This window comes from Siphateles boraxobius, unplaced genomic scaffold, assembly GCF_051911475.1.
Source record: "Siphateles boraxobius isolate OS27281-9 unplaced genomic scaffold, OSU_SipBor_1 61, whole genome shotgun sequence".
Classification (NCBI taxonomy): Eukaryota; Metazoa; Chordata; class Actinopteri; order Cypriniformes; family Leuciscidae; genus Siphateles; species Siphateles boraxobius.
The window spans coordinates 5,532,615-5,556,439 of NW_027509188.1; the positions used below are offsets into that span (position 1 = coordinate 5,532,615).

At 39.2% G+C, this 23,825-nt stretch overlaps 1 protein-coding gene and 1 long non-coding RNA gene across 3 annotated transcripts in view; both read left to right on the plus strand.

The window, feature by feature from the left end:
* LOC143718660 (uncharacterized) overlaps nt 1-23,825 on the plus strand; it is a 195,026-nt gene that overhangs the window by 131,188 nt on the left and 40,013 nt on the right. The gene's annotated exons all lie outside the window — the stretch shown is intronic.
* Nucleotides 3,876-23,398, plus strand: LOC143718625 (uncharacterized). Of its 2 annotated transcripts, none has more exons than XM_077209649.1 (3): nt 3,876-3,937; nt 4,929-5,159; nt 21,068-23,398. In XM_077209649.1, the coding sequence occupies exons 2-3, from the start codon at nt 4,988-4,990 to the stop codon at nt 21,871-21,873; spliced, it is 978 nt and encodes a 325-aa protein (XP_077065764.1). In that variant the 5' UTR covers nt 3,876-3,937; nt 4,929-4,987; the 3' UTR covers nt 21,874-23,398. The 2 variants fall into 2 exon arrangements, with proteins under 2 accessions (XP_077065764.1, XP_077065763.1); XM_077209648.1 differs by lacking the exon at nt 3,876-3,937 and adding an exon at nt 4,208-4,237.

Genomic DNA, 23,825 nt, shown 5'->3' on the forward strand with positions numbered 1-23,825 from the left:
ATAGGGGGAACATAATCTGACGGCCGTAATACAGCTGTCAGAATCTGTTCCCCCACCCCCATGATGAGGGTGACGTATGTTGTAGTGGCTTAAAATATGTTGATTCTATTTTGTCAGTAGATGGAGCTTAACCAGTAACATTGTAAAGATTTACTTTTTGATGTTTTTTCCTTTTATCATAATTGGACAGTAATCAGAAAAGAAGCAAAGTGGGAGAGAGAGAGGAGGACGGATCAGGAAAAGTTTCAACCTTTATTTTACCAGCAAAGAAGACTCAAGTTACACGAGTTGGGATTTGAACTCGGGTCACCCAAAACACACCTGTACTATAAGTCAGCAAGCTGCCCATGAGGCTATATGCGATCATTTTCCTATTCAGCACCAAAACTACAACTGGAACAGTCTTCCTAACATGGTCCGGGAAGCAGACACAGTCTGTCAGTTCAAATCTAGACTAAAAACATCTCTTTGACCTAGCATACACATAACACATTATAGACTTCTATAATTCAAGGTTAGGCTACATAGATTAGGTCAGCCAGAACCGGGAACACTTCCAATAAATCCTGATGTACTTGTTACATCATTAGAAGGATGGCGTCTACGCTAATATTAGTCTCTCTGTTTATCCTGAGGTTTACCGCAGTCCGCCGGATCCAGGCCGTATCCGGATCTGATGAAGGACCAGCGCCTGGACACGACGACAACACAGTCCTTAAGTGTCAACTAGTCTCTCAAGTGTGAAGGCCTCCTTCCATTTACCTCTGTACTGATAAAAAGTTGTCAAAATAGATCCGGTTCACATGGCTATGCGGAAGTGATAAATAATTCTGTATTATAAATTTTTAAGGCCAGACAAGTCATTTGTTGAGGTCAATTTGTAAAAAATGACCACACACCTGCACACATATATATTCAAATGTGCATACCTATAGACTAAACACGTAATACGCATGTGCACGCCATCAGCGTTTTCACAGGTTTGCGTTTTTAAAGCTTGCGCAGAGATCACTGTTGTTGCGCAAATGAGTGGGCCGGAGTGCGTTAAGGGTTTTTCGTTAGAATGGTGTCATGTTAGCGGCCCCTAAGTCAATAACTAATGATCTTTGCAACGGAAGTGAATCAGTCGAAACTAACTTTAACTGGAAAATAACTTTATTCTAGAGCTGGTGTAAAGAGAAAACAATCTCTGTTACTTTAATTTTCTATTATCACTGTAAAAGTGCTTTGAAACAATCCATATTGTTAAAAGCGCTATATAAAAGAAGGTGACTTGACTATTTATATATATATATATATATACGTTTTATAGACTTTTGTTTTGTACACTGTTGGATTATAAAATAACAAACAGGTACGATTTTAAAACAGTTTAAATCAATATCTCTTATCCCCATAATTATTTATATGGAGAAATACTGTGTAATAAGCGGTATGGCTGTAAACGTCCGTCTAGTTCGAACTTGCCGCTTGCTAGCAACTGCTTTCTTCGTGGAAGCTTTGCGTTTAAAGACATAATAAATATTTCGACTCAAGTCAATATTTTGCTAGTGGCAGTGTAATAAGAGGGATAATGTACAATTGTAGATCCAGCTGGTTGTTATGGCCGGTTGTTACCTGCTTGATGAACAATATTACTGACTCTGAATTTTAATGTGTTACACTACTTTTGAGTTACTTTCACCAAAAGAACCACTGAAGGATGACTAAAATGTAGTTTATTGCTGATCATTATACATCCAGTGGAGGCTGATGTGGTATAGCATAATGACTTTGTAAGAAGATTCATGGCGCTATACGATAAGTAACAATCACTGTCAGGATCACAAAAGTAGACAAACAAACAATCAAAGTCTGGTAAATTATGGTAGAGATACCAAACACAGTAGAGCTAGAGCCCACTATAATGCTACCTGTAGCCTAACGACATGGCAAAACCTCTTTTTATTTAATTTTATTTTCATTTTAGTTCACAGCACAAACCTAGCATGCATTGGGTGGAAACGAGTCTCTTCACTTCTCGGGGTTCAAGCAGCATAGCAGACTAGGAGAAACTTAATTTCTGTTGCTTTGTTTTGCCCGCTCTCTCGTCCACCACATTCTGTCTCTTCTTGAACTGCATCTCTCTCGGTTAGCTCGGCGTTAGCGTGGCACCTGTCCAGGTGTTTCTTCAAGTTACTTGTGCTATTTCTCGATGTAGAGAGTTCCCTCTGTGTCGCACATAGATTGCACTTGACTATTACGTTGTTGTTCTTTTCTCTGACAAACTGAAAGTAATGCGAGTATGTCCATCTCACAAATGTAGAAACTGTGTCTGCCATGAAATTGCAGCTACTGGAAATAGACATGCTATTTTACCCGCGGAGTAGGTAAAAGTACTATTTTGTAGTAAACCTCTTAATTTCTTTTAAAGAGGTTTAACCAGATTTATGGAGGACAGAGTGTACATCACAACACCGGACCTTATGGAAAAATATCGTTTTATTGAGAATTTTATTTAGAAAAATATAACCATTATATAAATAAATATTTAAATAAGTTCAACAAACATTTACTATGTGAGATTAGGTGGATGAGGGCAAGGGTGATCCTCGCTCCGATGCGGGACAACAGGTCATCAAGCTGGGCGCGGGACAGGCGGAAGTACCGCTGAAAGCCGCCGTCATCCAGGCGCAGCTCCTGGAGCGAGCCAATGGTGAAACTCGCCACACTGGGTTCGCCTTCGAAGGGTCTGGTGGACACAAATACGCCGCCGTTCTGCTCTCCAGAGCAAATACAGAGCTGTGACTCTCTCGATGAATGCTCGACCAACATAAAAAAGATGGCCGTCAACGGGTTTCGATTCTGACGCGCGTAAATTTCGCTTCAAACTTTTGTTAACTTCGCGAATTAACACAAAGTGGTCAAGCGTCAAACTAGACGCGGTAGACGCGAATTTGACGCGCTATTCGTGTCCGGTGTGAACGCAGCATAAGGCATCTCTAATCAGAGTGTCTGGTAAGAGTTTAAAAAAAAAAAAGTACATTTGAAGAATTTTTTTAAAGTAAAATTGAAAAGACATTTGCTTAGATTTGCATGTGTCTTCAAGTTCAGATTGTCCTTTGAAAGTAAGAGCTACTAAAATAAGCCAAATAAGACCATTTTCAGATGTCATTTATTATCTATATACATTAATCTATAATTGTCTACCATTTGTTTAAAGTTTTCCTTTATCAAACAGTTTTTCTAAAATCCATGTGTTTTTGTAAGCACTGTTTTGTTTAACTGACAGTTGGCATCATGCCCAGTGCATGTTTCCTTTCAAGTTAAAAAGTTGTCTTTTCAAAGTAAGAGCTACCAAAATAAGCCAAATGATACAATATCAGATACAATTTGTTGTCTATCTATCATGTGGTTTTTATGTCTATTTTTTGTTGACTGTTTTGCTTTTCAAACAGTTTTTATGAAATTAAAATTGTTTTTAAAGTACTGTTTTATGCTACTGTTTTAAAGTACTGTTTTATGCAGTTATGCTGGTCAGAGACCTTATTTTGATAAAGATAAAAAGACCTCCTGTGACAGATGTTTTGTTTTGTGAAATATGTAAAAATGTGTTCCAACTCAAAACTAAAAAATAAAACCTTGTTATTATGAGGTTTAATGAATTGAAAGTTATATATATATATATATATATATATATATATATATATATATATATATATATATATATACAGTTAGCCAACTAATGCACTTATATTTCAATAAATGAAAAATCCTCTAAATATATGTCTGGCCCCTGATTTTATTCACAACCCTCAGCATGGCCCTTATTGAGTTTGAATTTGACACCCCTGCTCTATATAGCCAGACAGAAACGGGACTTTTATTTTGGTGTTGTTGTGTTACGTCATCAGGCTGCGCCGCGCTCCTGCATCTGTTGTGATTCTGATAAAGAAAGGTTTGTGTTTTTTACGCATTTAAAGTGTTTAAATCAATGCAAACTGTTCAGTCAATCTAATCCTTTTTACAAGACATGTACAATAAATGAACCACTCTTTAAAGTAATGTTGCAATGTTTTATTTAACATTAATGAACGTTGTTTTTGGGAGTAAATCCCATTCACCCTTGGTTAACAGAATATGAGCGTCTCATTTCGCTCTCAATATCGCGAATAAAGTTTATCGTAAAGAAATGATTAGAGAAACGGAGCTTTTTGAAACTGCGCTCCTGCATCTGTTGTGATTCTGATAAAGAAAGGTTTGTGTTTTTTACGCATTTAAAGTGTTTAAATCAATGCAAACTGTTCAGTCAATCTAATCCTTTTTACAAGACATGTACAATAAATGAACCACTCTTTAAAGTAATGTTGCAATGTTTTATTTAACATTAATGAACGTTGTTTTTGGGAGTAAATCCCATTCACCCTTGGTTAACAGAATATGAGCGTCTCATTTCGCTCTCAATATCGCGAATAAAGTTTATCGTAAAGAAATGATTAGAGAAACGGAGCTTTTTGAAACTCGGAGTTAATTGAATCAATTGTTTCTTGACATGATTCAAGCGCTCGAGCTAACGCCACCAGCTGCTGAAAACAAATTAAAAATTAACGAGAACATCAAACACGTGTAATGACAAATTTTACAAACCAGCAGCTGTTTTCATGAATGTGTAATCTATTAATTGTAACAAATATTAAATACTAAATATAAATCATAAATCATAAATTTTAACTTTAAGAATTATTTGTTATATTTTAATCAGGTGATTTAAGTCCATTAACTCTCACTCTGACTGACTCTCTTACCAGTGCACTGAACTAGAGCTGATTGAGACACACACACACACACACACACACACACACACACACACACACACACACACACACACACACACAGAGATTTAGTGTGGAATTATTTTTCTTTCTGTTAATTATTCTCATCTTAAACAGGACAAACACACAGAAAAACCCCTGGTGAAGTGACTGAGATCCATGTAACTGTTATAAAGATGGCGTTTATTAAAGAGGAGAGTGAAGACATAAAGATTGAAGAAACATTCAGTGTGAAACAAGAAGATACTGAGGAACAAACAAAAATGCCATTTATTAAAGAGGAGAGTGAAGACATGAAGATTGAAGAAACATTCAGGGTGAAACAAGAAGATACTGAGGAACAAACAGGTTGGTTTCATTCTCAAAGCTGAACTCAGTCATTTGATCCTAATGTCCAGCTCTACAGAAATTAAGGATATTTTAAAAGAATGTCTTGTGACCAGACAAACTACTGCTGCCTTCAACCTGAGAAGATACAATTTCCATGTACAGACAACATTATTTTCCATAACATTTAAACCCCAAATCAACTCCTGAATGAAAAACAAGGAAACAAGGAAAACCATTCATTTTTATCACTTAATTATGCATTAGTTTTTAACAAAAACATGGAGGCTACAGTTACTAAAATTCAGATGATCAAAAAAAAAAAGACTTGACTTTTAAACAAAATGTTATCATTAAACATTTTAACATACCTGAACATAAATATTCATTGAATAAATCTATTAATAAGTCAGTAAATTGTCACATTAAGACCCATTTTTTGAATGATTTAAACAGTTTGTGTTGCTCACAAACAAAGACAAATTGAGCTCTTGACTTTCACATCTTCTGTCAAGATCAGTTGTATGACATTAAATAAAAATTTTCACGATTATCAGTTATACATTTTTGTTAAGATGTGCAGTAAATATTCAAAATACTCTGTTATGGCCCCAAAACATCTTTAGCTTTTTTAAACCATTTAAAAAGGCAAGGACTGAACATATATAAATTCACAGACGATTGATTAGTTTTGACATCTGATTACGCCATAAGTTTTTAATACAAAGAACATCCAACAAGCAACAATTACAAATTCACACGCAAAAGATTAAAGAGCAACATGCAGGTTGGACACCCCTATATAGCATAGTGTATGTTGATGATAAAACAACTAGATTATCTGAACTGGAGTAATATACATTTAGCCATTAACGATATTTTGAGATAAATTGTGATAAAATAACTTCCGCGTTTATAAAGCACTAACCGGAAGTGACGATGGGCGAGGGAGTCTGGTCAAGTTCAAGCTCAGGTTACAATGGATGTGAATGAAGAAACCGAGTTCCCCCCAATGTTGACGAGCATGCCTATGATAGCCCACAGGTAGGGATGGACCCGATCCAGTATCGGTATCGGGACAGATACCAGTGTAATTCATGTAACGGATTTTCCCGATCCAACCTGCGGAGATATCCGATATCCTGCTGAAATGACTCCAAAAGTTATTCCCGCCGGCCAGTCTGCTAGCTGGCTGCAAACTGTTGAATGGATTTCCTGAACGGAGGCGCGGCTCAATGAGACACAGAGACCCCCCTCAGGAAATCCATTCCACAGTTTGCAGCCAGCAAGCAGGATTGCATTGAGCTGCCAACAAGTTCGCTGTGTGTAAATACTTCACACTGGAAACACCGCAGAGCAAGACAGCATAATCCAATGTTTTCAAAGCCATATTAATTAAACCATCTGTCTGTGATGCAAAAAATCTCCAGGTCTATAAATCTCCGGAGTGAAATGTGCGTTACAAACGACCGAGTGTGTGGTGACAGACGCGGCAGTGAAGTCTGCTCTCTTCACCTGCACAAAACGCACCCAAAAACGAAAAGCCTTGTTTTTCCTAGAAGGAAAATGATGGACACGATGTCCTGACAGGCTGGAATTCGTGCAACAAGCACAAACACAACAATTTACCATTATGGCATCTCTAAAACTCGATCTAAAACTTTCTCTGTCTCTCACTACCGCTCTAACTACAGCTGAACGCGAGCTCTTGTTTGCCTCGGCCTACGTCATATGACGCGTTGCTAGCGGGAAAGGCGTATTCCAGTGCCTAGCACATTTTCATCAAAATCTCTACATCAAATGAGATTTCATTAGTAATTTCTACATATGTGTTTTTAAAAGACCTCTTCAGACAATATCAGGTATTAATTCAGTTATAAATTCAACCTGCACGTTGCTCTTTAAGCTCCCAAGGAGAATAAAACAGGTGGGTATTGCGTGCCTCGCTGATCTAACTAAATAACAAAACGTGAACTAAGAAAAATAAATCCACTGTTACAGAAAAAGACAAAAACAAAACAAAAATGAAGTCAAAATATAATCAAAAACTGTATCGCTCCAGCAGATAGAGGAGAGGCGGTGACCGATATCGCCATCATGCGAGAGAGACCCGCCATCGCAGTTTAAATAGTAGAAAACCCTGTATGACGTCCACTTTCGAGGATCTGGGAAATCCCTTCTCATGATTCCATCTACAGGCTAAAACAAATAAATCTCACACAGAACAATTCCACTACATGAACACCCATATAACATAAACATTAAAAATTATTCTTAATATAAAGTTTTATATTAGACCAACAAATAAAATTAGCAGCACTCTGCAGTTTTTGTGTGCAAGAACATTAGAATAATAACATCAACATTAAAAATGGCACTGTGTGGCTGTAAGAGCTAAACGTTGCCCTAGGTCTCATCTCAGGACCGCTGGCTGAATGTCTGATGCATTTGACACACTTCAGGAGGTTCAAAGTCATCATCTGATTGGTTGAATTCTACAGGATGATGCGTTCTTTAACGGTCCACCTGGAAACAAAGCTGTCGTGACGCCAAACCACCTCATGGAAGAAGAAAGCTGTCATGTTTACGGGTTTAAAAGAACCAAACCCAGTTCTTAAAGTGAACCAGAAAGCGAACCAGCCGAAAGTGACAGTCCTTTTGGTGTTCACATAATAGTGGACTCAAGAGAACCCAGTTCCTTTTTTGATCCTCTTCTGCATTGAAGGGATCTCAGACCCTTTATTGTTCACATCACAACCTCAAAAGAACTCAGATCCTCTCTGTGCATTTTGCATGTGCTCATGTAGCCTACTTTATTACTTTTACGTGGCATTGTAACGCTGGTCTTCTGTTATACCCTCTTTTAGGGGATATGGCAAAAAATATAATATCACGATTCATGATTTTATCACGATTCTTTTCATGTTGTTTTTACTATTTTTTTAAGTAACTGAGCAGTACACAGCTCAATATAGTATAGTATAGTATCTATAGCCCCTTTCACACAGTGCGTTGATCCCTGAAAATTGCCAGAACGCCTTCTATGTGAACGCAAACACGGCCCGGGATTGATGGCGGGTTGGGGACCTAGTAACATTGCCGGAATCAGTCCCGGAACGCGCCCTGTGTGAACAAAAGCCAGGACCAATGCCGTAAGGGGTGTGTCGTAGTGATGACACGCGTGCCATCACAATGACGTATTTATCGTGCCACTCTGTTGCTCTAAGAAGAAAGTTTGTGTTCGTCATCGATACAAGAAAGAACGAAAAAATGTCTGCAAACTGGAATGAAGCAGAGACCCGGGAGCTCCTTTCTATCCGCGCTGAAGCTGAGATCATTCGCCAGCTCTGTGGAACGGTACGCGATGCGTTAGTGTACTACCAAATCCGGAAAAAACTGATCGAGTGTGGTTTCTCGAGATCGAAATCGCAGATCATTAGCAAACTTAAGACGCTGCGTAAAAAATTCCACCAAGTGCACGACTACAATGGAAAGAGCGGTAGCGGAAGATTAGACTGGCCTTTCTACAACCTGTGCTACAGTATAAGGGAACGAGCCACTCGGCAAACCCAGTGGCGCTACTAGGGAGTATGGACTCGTCTTCGTGTAGAAATGACGAAGACGAGTTTTCACCAGAACTGTCTAGTTCCTCGGCATTTTCCTCTTCTTCTGCTTCTTCCTTGCACTCAGTTGCCTCCAGTCCAGAGACCATTGAAGAAAACCCTAGAAAAATACGTTCAGGTGAGCTACATAAACATTTGCTATATTGTTTGGGACATTCTAAAACGATTAACGTGAAAAAAGCTTATGAAGCCAGAATCTCACTTAAATCTAATGTTGAAAATTTCATATTAAGTGTATTCTTCCCTTTATACAGTATAGTATACAGTATTAATAAACAAGGTTTATAGTAAATTTGGTCCTCTAATATCACTGTTCACGCATCAAGCGTTTAATTGTTTTAAAATGTCCCCATGGTTGTAGTCTTTACTTTGTGTTTTGTATGCCATGCATCATGTGTGTATTCCTGGTTAATTCTATAACTTTTGGGTTTGTATTTTCAGAATACCCTCAATCACCTCAACCACTTCCTGCTAAAAAGGCCAGAAAGCCCCTATCCAGGACTCAAACAATTGTGAAAGAGGTCAAGGACCTCTTTTTTGAAATGGACAGGGATTTTGAGGAGAGGGAGCGTGTTCGTTTTGGAAAAGCACAGGGAATACGAGGAGTGACTGAGAAGGGAGGCGAGTCTTGCAAGGGAAGATGAACTGGCAAGGCAAATGTCGATGCTGCGCGAGCTACAAGATACCCAAAACCGTTTTTAGGGTGAACTCCTACGCCACATGCCAGCTCCGGCACCCACACATTATTATGTGCCTCCACGCCATACCCGCTTCAATATCCCAAGCACATCAGAAGAAACGGAAAACAGCACATTCACGCCATTGTCATCCTCTTCATTTCTACAGCTGGATTAGGAATTGTATATAGTCATAGTATATTTTAAAGTGTTTAAAAATATATATTTTTTTTCTTTAACAGGTTTCATCTGTGCTCTAATTTATATTTGCACTCTACATTAAATACTTTGTGTTGTTTCATATAATGTATATTTAAGTTTTATTTGCATATAAACGTTTGTTCAACACTTACTGGTGTGTGCTTCATTACTGCTTTTTCAATAACTTTGTGTACTGTGCCATATTACTACATAAATTACATATAAAATGTATTTAAAAAAAGATAAATACTAAAAAGATTTCAATTAATTGAAATACATAAACTACTGGATTCGCAGCTTTTTCGTCTCTTTTTAACTCTTGTTTACACTATCCTATATCTATGTAAAAAACAAAAAATGCTGGGCTAACCCACACTAGCAGCTAAATGATTAAATGTGCATAAAATGTTTTTCAAATTATATTTCAAATAGGGTTTTTTTTTTCCATCTGTGATCACACTCTATGGTATAAATTATGTAAAAAAGTAACGGACAAAGTTATTGAATAGTTTTACAATAAGTATTTTTTATTGAAAGCTTGGTTGTGCAGATAAATTAAAAATGAGTCATGAAAAGAGTGACATCATAGCCTCACAAATTCCTTGACAATTATGCCCTCCCACCCCCTGAAACATTTCTTGATCAGGCTCTTGCAGAACTTCTGTGATGTTCCAGTCAGGCAAATAAACTTCTTTGTTCAGCTCACAAATATTGTGAAGAATACAACAAACAGCAACAACATCAGACATCAGAGCAGTGTTGACATCGTTGCGCTTAAGCAAGCACCTCCAACGTCCTTTAAGGCAACCAAAGGCGTTCTCCACAACCATCCGTGCTGAGCTCAGTGGGTAGTTGTAGTGTCGTTGTTGAGGGGTCAGTGAATGATGGTTTGTGAAACCCTTCATAATCCAGTTCTTGAGGGGGGTATGCAGCATCGCCGATTAAATGGACAGGAGCCTGGACTCCATTCACTGTCATTGAGTTCTGTTCAAAAATCACAATGTAATTTTTTACAATGCTGCTGTTAATGTCATACATGGTTTAATAGACTTGCGTCTTGATATCAAAACATGACAAATAAAATGTGCCCTTAAAACAAACATTTGCATACCTCATGAGGAAACGGGTATCCACCCTGTTGCCCTGCAATTTTGAAAATGGGAGAGTTAGACAACACATGAGTGTCATGGGTGCGTCCAGGCCAGCCCACATATACATCTGTAAAGCTGGTTGAAGAGACATGGCATTAAAATATGGACACATAAAAAATTAATCGAATTTCTGTAATGATCACAATAGCTTAGGAACTACATTCTTACCAGAAATTGTGGTCCACAACAGCTTGAACTACAATTGAATGCCATCCCTTACGATTGTAGTAAGCTGCAGTATCATCTTGGGGAGCAATTATAGGGATGTGGCTACCGTCTATGGCACCAGCACACAAAGGATACCCGCGTTCAGTGAACCCATATGATTTCCATTACATGAGAGTAGATGTTAAAACTTCATGCTGATTTGTACTCGGCTTTCGCCAAGATAAGCACCGACTAAGACGTAGCTTTACAGTAACCTATGCTTCTCCATCCATTTACGCTTCTTTCCAAATGGTGATGTGAATCTCCTTCTGCCTGGTGTAAATAGTATTTGCACACACAACGGCTGCAACCACAGCGCGGTCCCCTCATGACAACCGCCTGGATTGAGCAGAGTAGGGGACATCTCTAGGGTCTTCAAGTGGGCACCTTCCATCCTCAGTGTTTCGTCGACTAGTCCACGACACCTCAAGAGGGCTCGACAGTGACTCTGGCGTCCCAGAGTCACCCCCTCCGTCCCCCACTCAACTCAGCCCAGCTTACTGACCTTTACATCCCTCCTGCTGAGACTGCTCCTTTGACCTAACCACAATCTCTCACAACCCGACCATACGCGCCAACCCGTTTGACTAAGCCCCACTGCGGACGTTAAAGTGGTCAGTGGCAACGGTTCCGTATGGCATACTACCGCAAAACACAATATCTGTCCAAACACCAATCCTCATTCACGCAAAATACACAGGAACGTAATAACTTTAATTACTATGCAAACTATACAAATAAACCAACAGACTCATCAAATTTTCAAGAATTTTTCGAAACCGTAGCATGGCGGCCTGTACACAGCCAGCCAGACTCTTTCCGTCTCAACCACAGCCAGTTGCTGCTCCTCTCTGCTGCTTCAGATAAGTTCTTTACTGTGCAACGCAACACTTGGCCACTGAATCCGACGTCTCTGAGGAACCGGGTTGTAGAGTGTGCCACAAATCCTCAACAACCCCCTTCCACTGGATAAACCCGGACTCTCCATCCTCGCTGTTCTGCTTCAGTGGCCAGCTGAACATACCGCCGTTTCTTCCTCTCATATGCCTCATCTACAGCATCCTCCCATGGCACTGTTAACTCTATCAGTTGAACAATGCGTGCTGATCCAGACCACAAAACAATATCTGGTCGGAGGTTAGTGGTGGCAATCTCAGGTGGAAAAATAAGCCGTTGATCAAGATCAGCCAGCATCTTCCAGTCCCTGGCAGCTTCCAGTTGTCCTGAGCGAGAATTGGTTTTAACACCTTTTCTTGGTGGTTGCTCGCCTTGGCGGAGGAATATTGTCTTCTGTGTGTAATGTTCTGCTAGAACAGGTGGCAACTTATTGGTCATGTTACACTTGTCTTCCAATGCTAAAGCCAAACATCGGAGTACTTGGTCATGGCGCCAAGTAAACCGACCTTGGCTAAGAGCCACCTTACATCCTGTAAAAATGTGCCTTAATATGGCAGGTGATGAACACAAAGGACAAGAGGGATCCTCTCCTACCCAGAGGTTTCGGTTCTGTGGTGATGGGAGAACATCATATGTTGACCTGATAAGGAAACTACTCTCTTCCATTGACCAAAGGTCTTGCCAGCCCATCTTGTGTTGTTCCACACTCTCCCATCTCATCCACTCTCCCTGCTTGGCCCGGGAAATGGCCTTTATACACCTCATCCTCTCCTCCTGCTTTCGCACCTCGTTGACTACGAGCTTCCTCCTTTGAGCAGGGGCTGCCTTGTGCCATTTAGGAGGAGCTAAACTGAGCCCAAAACCCCCTCTTCCATGCTGTACCTGCCCCACGATATCACCAATTTGAAGGGCAGCCTTTGCCTCTTCCACAGATTTCTTTGCTGACCACTTTCTAACAGTTTTTAACACAGGTGCTGCCTCCATTACACATTTGTCGCGTGACTCTACTAAGGTAATTTCCAGTCTGACCTTGGCGCACTTAAACTCCTCAGTTAAAGCAGAGACTGGCAGCTGCAATATTCCTTTACTATAAAGTCCCACTCTGCTGAGGTAGCGTGGAACTCCCAACCATTTCCTGATATATGAACTTATTAACGCTTCCAGCTTATCCACTGTTGTCAAAGAAACCTCGTTCACAGTCAGTGGCCACAGCAACCTCGACAGTAGACAAAACTGAAAGCACCGGAGTTTTAGTTTCCCTGGTAAAGCGCAGCTGTTTATGCTCTTCAACCCTTCCACTGCTTCTTGTCTAACTTCTCCCACTCGAACTGTGTCCTTTAGATCCCCATTGTACCATCTCCCAAGACTCTTCACTGGCTTCTCAGAAACTGTTGGTATTGCCTCACCATTAATGAAGAATGTTTTATCTACCACCTTGCCTTTAATGATCGAGATGCTCCTTGATTTAGAGGGCTTAAATTGCATTCGTGCCCATTCAATGTTATCGGTTAACTTGCCCAATAACCGATTAGTGCAGGCTACTGTTGTAGTCATGGTTGTCATGTCATCCATGTATGCTCTGATTGGTGGTAGTCGCATCCCAGAAGCCAAGCGCTCTCCTCCTACTACCCATTTTGATGCCCTAATGATTACTTCTATTGCCATGGTAAAAGCCAGTGGAGAAATTGTGCATCCTGCCATTATTCCAACCTCTAAGCAATGCCATGTAGTGCTGAATTCTGGAGTTGAGAAACTAAATTGCAAATCTCCAAAATAGGCTTTCACTAAATTTGCTATCGACATCGGTACCCTGAAAAAATCAAATGCTGCCCAAAGAAGCTCATGTGGCACTGAACCATATGCATTAGCCAAATCCAGCAATGTCACATGGAGCTCCTTCCTCTCCTTTTTAGCTGATTGAATTCTTTGCCAGATAACATTGATGTGTTCTAAGCATCCTGAGAACCCTGGAATGCCTGCTTTTTGAACTAAAGTGTCAATGAAGCCATTCTTAAATAGGTAGGTTGACAATCTCTGAGCAATAATGCTGAATAAAATCTTACCTTCGACGTTTAATAGTGAAATAGGACGAAACTGACTTATGCTTGTAGCATCTTTTTCTTTAGGTATAAAGACTCCACCTGCTCGGCGCCATGCTCTAGGTACAACCTGCTTTTCCCATGCCACTTTTATCAATTTCCACAGAATTCGTAGAACTCCTGAAGCACTCTTGTACACTCTGTACGGAACTCCATTAGGCCCTGGAGATGATGAAGCCCTTGCCTTTCTCACAACCTGCTCTATCGCATTCCACTTAGGTGCACAGACCTCCATTTGGTACTCTGGTGGATTGATAGGTGGGATGTCTGACGGAATTGACATAGGCTCATGCCTTTTTGCATCTGTATGCGTTTCCTCCAAATATCTCTCTAGCTCAACCCTAGATGCTTTTAACCTGTTAAGCACTGAAGCCATTTTTGAGTTGTTTTGTCTGAGAGACACGCATAAAAGTACAGACTCATAACTCCAAAGTTATGGAGAGTCAAAAGGGAGGTATTGTTTGATAGAAGACTTTTCAAATTTTTTGAAAATATAAATTACATTACATTTGGACATTCTCCTGCTGAGAAACTGCTGATAAAAGACAAAAAAATATATATAATTTTTATTATGATTTTGCATATTTCTTGTTTGACATAGAATAACTCTGGAAGGAAATATGGTAGCTCAAAAATTCTTTTTTGGTGAAGTCCCTCTACAGGTGACCTGCATCTGGATAAAATTTTGTGGTGATTGCATAAAGTACTCAAAAGTTACAGCATTCTGAACAAACGTAGCCTTTTTGTTTAGTCCTCACACATTTGAAAGGCAATAAAAAATTGTTGTTTTCTGAGTGACACACAAAACTAAAGACTCATAACTCCAAAACTATAGCAAGGAGAGTCAAAAGGTAGGTATCGTTTGATAGAACACTTTTCAAATTTTTTGAAAATATAAATTACATTACATTTGGACATTTTCCTGCCGAGAAAAGACAAAAAATAAATATAATTTTTATTATGATTTTGCATATCTTTCTTATTTGACATATAATAACTCAGGAAGGAAATAAGGTAGGTGGAAAATTCTTTTTTGGTGAATTCCCTCTACATGTGAGCTGCATCTGGATAAAATTGTGTGGTGATTGGATAAAGGAATCAAAAGTTACAGCATTTGGAACCAAGACAGGCTTTTTGTTCAGTCATTGACGCCCCCTAATGGGTATTTTTAAAATTGTTCCTCCATGGAGAATATCTTGTCATAAACGCAATAGATTATGTTCATTTTGGGCTCATTTTAATTGTAATAGTATGCTGTAAAAAAATATGTGCCATTTTCAACGATCTGTGAATGTTTCATGAGCTGTATTATGTTTTTGGCACATTGCAGTACATAGTAAAAAAAAGTATTTTATAGATTATGAAAAAAATAAATTCTATTTATTAGCAAATAACTAAGCAATACTTAGGATGGCTACATTCACTATGAAGTTCAGACTCTAAGCTTTCAAATGACACCTATTTTGTGTTAATCAAGGCAATATTTTTGAAAAATATGATAATTAATATTTTCGCAGCCAGGTGGCCTCCGCGGGCGGTGCCCTCAGAGTTAGAGGGACTAGTCAGCTCTCGTTCAGAGTTGATCGAAGTTGTTAGATGCTTTAAAAAGCTGAGATTCTAAGCTTTAAGATGACACATATTTTGTGTTATCCCACGTTTTAAAAAAGGACGGATGGCTCCGAAAATATTGGTAAACACATTGCATCCCGGAAAGATGAGAGACATGTTTTTTAGCCAAGCATGCATCACTTCGTGAGGTATATCTCGTGATCAACGAAATGGATCATGTTGTGTTTGGGCTCTTTGAAATCGTGAGAATCTGCTGTCAATAAAGATGTTCGATTTATCACAATCCATGCATGTTTCATAGAGTTATGAGCTGAAACGTCACATCAAAACAACATAGCATCACTGCTACTGCTACTTCATTGGTGCGCATAGTGCAACGTCATGTGTTAGAAGTCCATAAGGAATATCTTTAGATCTGAGTGATGGATTATGGTGAGTTTGGGCTCTTTTTAATCTTAACAATCTGCTGTAAATAATGATGTGCCATTTTACACGATTTATGCATGCTTCATTGAGTTATGAGTGAAATCGCGGCATTAGTGCTCCATCTATATACAAGGCTCTATGTGCGCCTGTGGGGGTGCGTGTGTTACAACTCCATTAGGAATATCTTAAGATCTGAGTGATGGATTATGCTGTGTTTGGGCTCTTTTTAATCGTGAGAGTCTGCTGAAAATAATGTTGTGCAATATCCTACGATCTGTGCATGTTTCATGAAGTTATAAGCGAAAAACCAAAGCGAGTGCTTCACCAGTATACACTTGGCTAGGTACGTCTGTGGTATTTTTTGTGTTGGAACGCCATGAGGAATATCTTTAGATCTGATTTATGGAATATATTGAGTTTGGGCTCTTTTTAATCGTGAGCCCCTGCTGTAAATAACGATATGTCATTTTACATGATCGATGTATCTTTCATGAAGATACGAGTGAAAAGGCCAAGTCTAAGCTACCTTGCTTGGCTACGTGCGTCTTTGGATTTTCTTTGTGGTAGAAATCCATGAGGAATATCTTTAGTTCTGAGTGATGGATTATGTTAAGTTTGGACTCATTTTAATCGTAAGAATCTGCTGTAAATAATGATGTGTCATTTCCCACAATCGGAGTATGTTTAATGAAGTTACGAACGGAAATGTGCCTTAAATTATGCATCCTTATATGATTTACATATGGTCTCTTGAGGGGCTTCTTGTACAAAACCTCACTCAAGTTTAGTAAAAAGCCCGAAACAATTATGCTTGTTCTATTCTACTCATTGAGACCTTTCAAATGACATATGGCACATGACTATCTGAGCTGTATGATGTATTTGACATATTGTAGTATGTACTACTTCATAAATTATGAAAACATTTTTTTTCTATTTATCAGCAAATAACTCATCACTAATTAGGAAGTTATAAAATTGGCTACATTCATTGTAAATTTCAGACTCTAAGCTTTCAAATGACACCTATTTTAAGTTGATCACGGTAATATTTTTGAAAAATATTATTATTATTTTTTATCGAAGCTAGGTGGCGCCAGCTGGCGGTACACTCCGTTTTAGAGGGATTACTCAGCACTCGTTAGGAGTTGATCAAAGTGATTAGATGCATTAAAAAGCTGAGATTCAAAGCTTTAAAATGATACCTATTTTGTGTTATTCCATTTCAGTGGTTGCTTAGAAATTTGAATATGAATTTTTTTCGCGGGGGGGGGCGCCCCGTTGCCCCCGGTACCGGGGGCGTTGGTTATTAACAGGTTAAAGTGCCAGTCTTCTCACTGGTGAATAACTTCTTTACGAAATTGAATGGGTCTTTATAGAAATTAGCCCTCGCACGCTCCTTCTTTTTGTAGCGTTTCTGTAGGCGCTCAGCTCTGCGGAATGTTGCAAGCTTATCTTTTATGGCGCAAAGCCATCAAAGAGATTGAGTCCCTCCTTCTGACCTTGTTCTGCTCTTTTCCACTGCTTCCTCAGCTGCCTCCTTTCTCTAACTAACCCTTCAATTTTCTGCTGCCGTCTAGACATTCCAGGAGTATTTTGTACTTTTTCCTTCCTTTTTTCCACACCAAACCTCTCACTTCCATATGCGTAAATTATGTCCCCAAATTTATCCAGCTTCTTTTCAACTGTACCAATTAATCTTTCCAATGCAAAGCATAGATCTGTGCCCTTGTTCCTTTCTCTCTCAAGCATTTCATTTTCCCTTGTTGAATCTTCAAACCCCTGACCGTTGTCGCCTTGCTCCAGCCACAGACACAAGCTTGGAGTTCAATGACTTTGCTAACTGCAGAACCTGAACTAGTCTTTTGTGAAGTACTCTCCATACTCATATCCGTTTCCATTCCAAAGTCGTTAACCATGTTGTCCAACATTGAGTCTTCCGCCCCCGCTCTCGCAGACTCTAGTGGTATTTTCCTCTTTAATTTCTCAGAAGCCTTGGGCGGGTGTCTCCAGCATCCTGTAAACACAGTAGTCATTTGAAGAGCTTCTCCTTTGGGCAAGGAGATGAAACGTTTCAAAAGCTTTCTCTTCAATGTTGCAGTGACTACGTGAACCAGTGTACAAACAGTGGATAGCCCCAAACCAAAAATACAACTGATTGTACGGTACTCGCCAGGAGTAGCATACCACCACAAAACAATAGCCAATCTACGGCGTGGTTAAAGGTGCTTTCTCCATGTAGTAGGCTTGAGTCTCAGGCTTAGCTTAACAAGTTGCAGAACAAACTCAAATGTGTCCTGTGACATTCGAAAGTGCTGCTGCCATGATCTTCGTTGAAGTTTTCAAGGACATTTGACCAAAACACAGCCCCTTGAGGTCTTTGTACCATCCACAGTCTTCTCTTCGAAACACCCATTTGCATGCCGTGTACAAACTGTAGCTTTTAGCATCCGATGGCGTCTCCGTGCTTTACGTCTCGCTGCTTCATTTTGTTTCCTACTCTCTGCCATGTTTTCTTTCAGCGTATTCCTTATTAAATTAACACGTTGAAAAGAAGTCATAATCGAAAAAAGAATTGTAATTTGACCACGAAACATGTTGTACATAAACAGCAAAGTTTGAACATCAACATCTAATGCCCGATCAGCTGCCATGTTGTTCAAAACAATGCAAACACTTCCGCTCTTTGACGCTGTGGCAAACAGGCGGAGGCCGAGGGACGTGAGAGAACGGCGCGAGGCCAGTGGTGCGAGTGTTAATGAGCGACACCTGTGAGGCACACCGGTCTTGCATCTCTCACGGAGGAGCGGAAGCATAAAGGAGGGGCGACGACGTGAATGATCGATAGAGGAACAGGCCTGCGTTTTGTTAGTTTTATTTTTATTTTCGGTAACCAGCAGTCGTCCGCGAGGGGCTGCTGGCGGTTCTTTTTGGTTTGTGTTTGTTTTATTTTAATAAAGTCTTTGAATGTTCGCCGGTTCCCGCCTCCTCCTTCCCTGAACTTTGCTACAGTCTGGTATGCCACTGCTACAGTGGTATTTTGGTTCACATCCTGACGTCACAAGTCTTTACGGGATTTTTACAGGTTGTGTGTGAACGCACTTTCTGATTCCGGAAAACCACTGGCAGTGTGAATGAACCAAAATCAAACGAACCCGGGTCACTTTATCCGTGTATTTTCCAGAATCTCTGTGTGAAAGAGGCTTATGCAGTGTGTGATTGTGTACATGTTTTTCTATCCTGGTGGGGACTTAAACCTGAATGCACACAGACTCATGGGGACTCGTGTCACTGACTGTGAGGACCTAAATTGAGGTACACAAGCTTATGAATCATACAAAATTAGTTTTTTTTTTAAAAACTGTTTAAATGCAGAAAGTTGTGTGAGATGAGTAGGTTTAGGGGTTCGGGTTAGTGTGTGTGTGTGTGTGTGTGTGTGTGTGTGTGTGTGTGTGTGTGTGTGTGTGTGTGTGTGTGTGTGTGTGTGTGTGTGTGTGTGTGTGTGCGCGTGTGATGGGTAGGTTTAGGGGTCGGGTTAGTGTAAGGAGACAGAATATACAGTTTGGACAGTATAAAAACCATTACATCTATGGAGAGTCCCAACAAATATAGTGGACTAGACTGTCTGTCTTTGTGTGTGTGTGTATATATGCGCGCGCTTGTTGGTGTGTCGTGTCATTTCCTAGAATCCCTCCATTGTCAACCTTCATGAAAACATGATATCTTAAACATACAGTAGTACATTACATTTTTTTGTGCTTGACGGACTTGTTTTGCTGTTGCTCCTGCGCATTGTAAACAACATTTTAAAAACATTGTGCTCAAGTTAAAAGAAGTTCAACTTGCGTCTCATTGCCTTGTGTTATTTCCCATTCCACTGCAACATCCTCTATGAACAGCCGCTTAGCACTAGCGATGTGTTCTATGTTACTGTCCTTCATTGAGCGCGTCACAGACATCGCCTCAGCAACTTTACACGCATGAAGCGCCATATACAGGCATTTCCCTAAACAGACACAGGTCAGATTTTCCGCCAAAGTAAAGAGCTTATTTATTACAAAAACGATTATTTATTTTTGCTAATCATTATTTTATTTCAGTTAGTTTTTCAGTAACTGTTGTTAGTTTTGTTTAGTTTGTTTTTCATTTATTATGAATTTTAAATTTTTTAGGTTTACGAAAATGTTTTTTGACCATGTTGACCACATGAAGCCACGTTACACACTTTTCACATTAAGCATTGTAGAATGTCCCGCCACTGGGGAAATCCTGAAGTATGACGTATGAGGCCAACCCCAGCAATGCAGCACAAGCCATAATACAGCACAACTATATAATGTAAGGAAACAAAGCAACAGAGAGCAATATAGGTCTTCCTCAGGTCTAATGTTTGTTCTTATGCAGCGGTACTCTACTGCTATTCCTGCAGTTCCCAGATGTGCAATGTTGAATATTCTGCCGATTCTGAACCACTGAATGTGTGGTGAATTTGTAAAGCGAAATTAAATGGACTGAAAAATGTAAATTGCCTTTTAAATATTATAGGTGGTATTTTTAAACCTGGTTAATATTTTGCAAATGAAGTCTGTAAGGTGAATTTGAATGTACTTTTTAGTACGTTTTTAGTTGAAATATTCATGGCTTATATACAGAATCATAATGCAAGCTCTTATAATGCAATGCATATTTTTTTGTGCAATTCAACATGTTTTTGTGTTTCACAGACATTCGTCATTATTTTACTTTGATACACAATCAGGTGGTAAAAGGAGGTAATTTGTAACTTCAACAAGCAGTTTCTATGCAATGATGTTGTTTAAATCCTGATTAAAAATCTTCACAAATATGCTTTTCTGCCAAATTAAACGTTATTGGACATTAAACATTAATACTAATTAAACATTTTTCTGATATTTAAACACTAAATGTTACATATGTTGGTAATTTTCATTGTTTTGTTCTGCTGTGCTCTCACTTGCAGTTGGTTTTGTTGCTTTACATGTATCAATGTTTGGATGTCTGTTGATTTGTGCCATTAAACTGGAGTTAACTTTTTTCCCCCCTCCTTCTTCGCCTTAGACCTGATGGCACTGAAAGAGGAGACTGAAGTACTGAATGAAATGGAAGGGGAAGATCAGTATAACAATCATCCTAATTTAATTACTGGAGATTTTTCCTTTAGTTGTTCACAGACTGAAAAGATTTCCTCACGAAAATTGGATCAAAAGACAGGGACTGGTAGTAATTTCATCTGCCAACAGTGTGGAAAGAGTTTCAATAAGAAAGGACGCTTTAAAGACCACATGAGAGTTCACACTGGAGAGAAACCTTTTACCTGCCAACAATGTGGAAGAAGTTTCAATCAAAAAGGAATCCTTAACAGGCACATGAAAATTCACACTGGAGAGAAGCCTTACATGTGCGTTCAGTGTGGAAAGAGTTTTAGTGAACATGGAAACCTTAATGTCCACATGAGAATTCACACTGGAGAGAAGCCTTTCACCTGCCAAGAGTGTGGAATAAGTTTCAATCTAAAAGGAAGCCTTAACAGGCACATTAGAACTCACACTGGAGAGAAGCTTTACAAATGTCCTCAGTGTGAAAAGAGTTTTGATCATCATGAAAACCTTAAAGCCCACATGAGAGTTCACACTGGAGAAAAGCCTTACACCTGCCTTCAGTGTGGAAAAAGTTTCAACCGAAAAGGAAACATTAATGCCCACATGAGAATTCACACTGGACATCAACCTTACACCTGCCTACAGTGTGGAATGTGTTTCAACCGAAAAGGAAACCTTAAGGCCCACATGAAAATTCACACTGGAGAGAAGCCTTTTCATCTGCCAACAGTGTGGAATAAGTTTCACTCTAAAAGAAAGTCTTAACAGGCACATGAAAATTCACACGGATGGAATCCCCACAGCAGAAATATCAAATCCAGTCCCGGACGACAGATCTTGTCAAAAGATATCCGTTTTGTCTGGTGGGCAAAACCTGTCAACAGAGTGTCATGTCTTTTTCCTCAAGACAGAGTTTGAATAAGAAAGAGCAGATTTTTTTTTATACTGTTAGTTGTGTATGTTTCAATGCTAAGATTTCATCTAGATGTTACACTGTTCAATGCTCAGACTTCATCTGACCAGTATGATTCCAACAAGTGTTAATATACCCTGATAAAAACAATGGAAAATCACAGCTTGACAACATCGTCCTGTGACGTTAAAAACCTTGAAACGGAGACATTCTCTTATCTCCTACCCGTGAAGACAAACATCCTTTTAAACCATACAGTCGTAAAATTTAACGGTTGAACATTTGCCTCCTCCCCATTACAACATACCCCGTTACAGAATAAATTATAAATCAACTAAATAAATGACTAATGATTATGAATTTAAATATAAAAACAAAGAAAATATTCTTAAAAATAATAAAGAAAATATAACAGGTTATTGACAATCCTTATATCCTTCATTCCCCCCTCTTAATCATATATGAAAACATTGGATTACTTAGATTAAATGCAAGCAAACCTTAATGATCATTATAAAAACATACTTTGAAAAGTTTGGATGGCCAGTCCATGCCCTTCCCTTCTACATGCTCTTTAAAAGAACAGGTCTTCTCTGTCATACCAGCATCAGTTGAGGGGGAATGTGTATAACATTGGCATTCGATGACTGCCTTATGGCAGTAAAGTGTCTCACAAAAATCAAACTCTTACGGCAATGTACAAGAGTAAAATGAGAAACACTCCTGAAACTGTAAATAATAATGGTGCTTTCAAATGATTCCAAAGTGGTCCCAATATTGATCCAAACCATGTGTCCCACTCAGAGGAGAAATGACCATGATCTTTATCCCAACCATTTTTCAGTTTCAGAGATTAGTGTGTTTTTATTACATTGTGGGTTTAGGGCAAACTACTGGCTGCGCCCCTTCCAGACAGTATGCACCAGGTGAAGTTGATCTGCTAATTAGCAAGGTAGAAACCGAAATCGCCCCTAAACCATTCACTATTCCCTAGTGGTGGCAAGATGAAGCCTCATGAAGCATTGAAGCTTTTCAGACAAGTGGGTCACATAAGGGTTAATTTCTCGAAGCTTCATTTGCTCACAATACCACCTGGTGGTCAAAGAGTGTAAAACAAGCAGATACATTACAGATTACCTAAAATGATCTGTGATACACTGTAGTTTGCGCCAGTTAAGGCTTAGAAATAATGGTAAAAAAAAAAAAAAAAATCCACATAGCCAAATCTATTTATATGAATATAATGTGTATTTTCTGTTGATATTGATTGTATAACATAACTGCGTAATAAACGTATTTGGCTTAAAATTAATGAGGCTGTCAATGTGTGTAAATCAATTATTTGGTCATAATAGGCAGAAGGGGCAATATTATTATTTAAAAATGGAAAGTGATAATAAACCCATGGTTTAAACCCAGCCAGTCAAAATGTCATGCCAAGATATAGCCGCTTCCTTAACCAGTGCACTAATATTGTTCACTTGAAGGAGTGAATGAAAAGGAATGAGCGAATTCGGACAGCCGTTGAGTGTACATTGGTTGTATACTCAATTTTGGAGTGCAATGTGGGATTGAATAAGTGCACTCAATAACTTCCATAACTTTACGTTCCCTTTCAGTCGATAACGTCTCAATACAGGTATCTGGGTATTTTTATTGATGACACTCTCTCCTTTGGCCCTCATGTCCAGCAACTGGTGAAAAGACTGAAAGTGAAATTGGGTTTTTACTTTAGAATTAAATCCTGTCTTTCCTTTGAGGCAAAAAAGAGGCTTGTTGCAGCGACTTTTATATCGGTACTGGA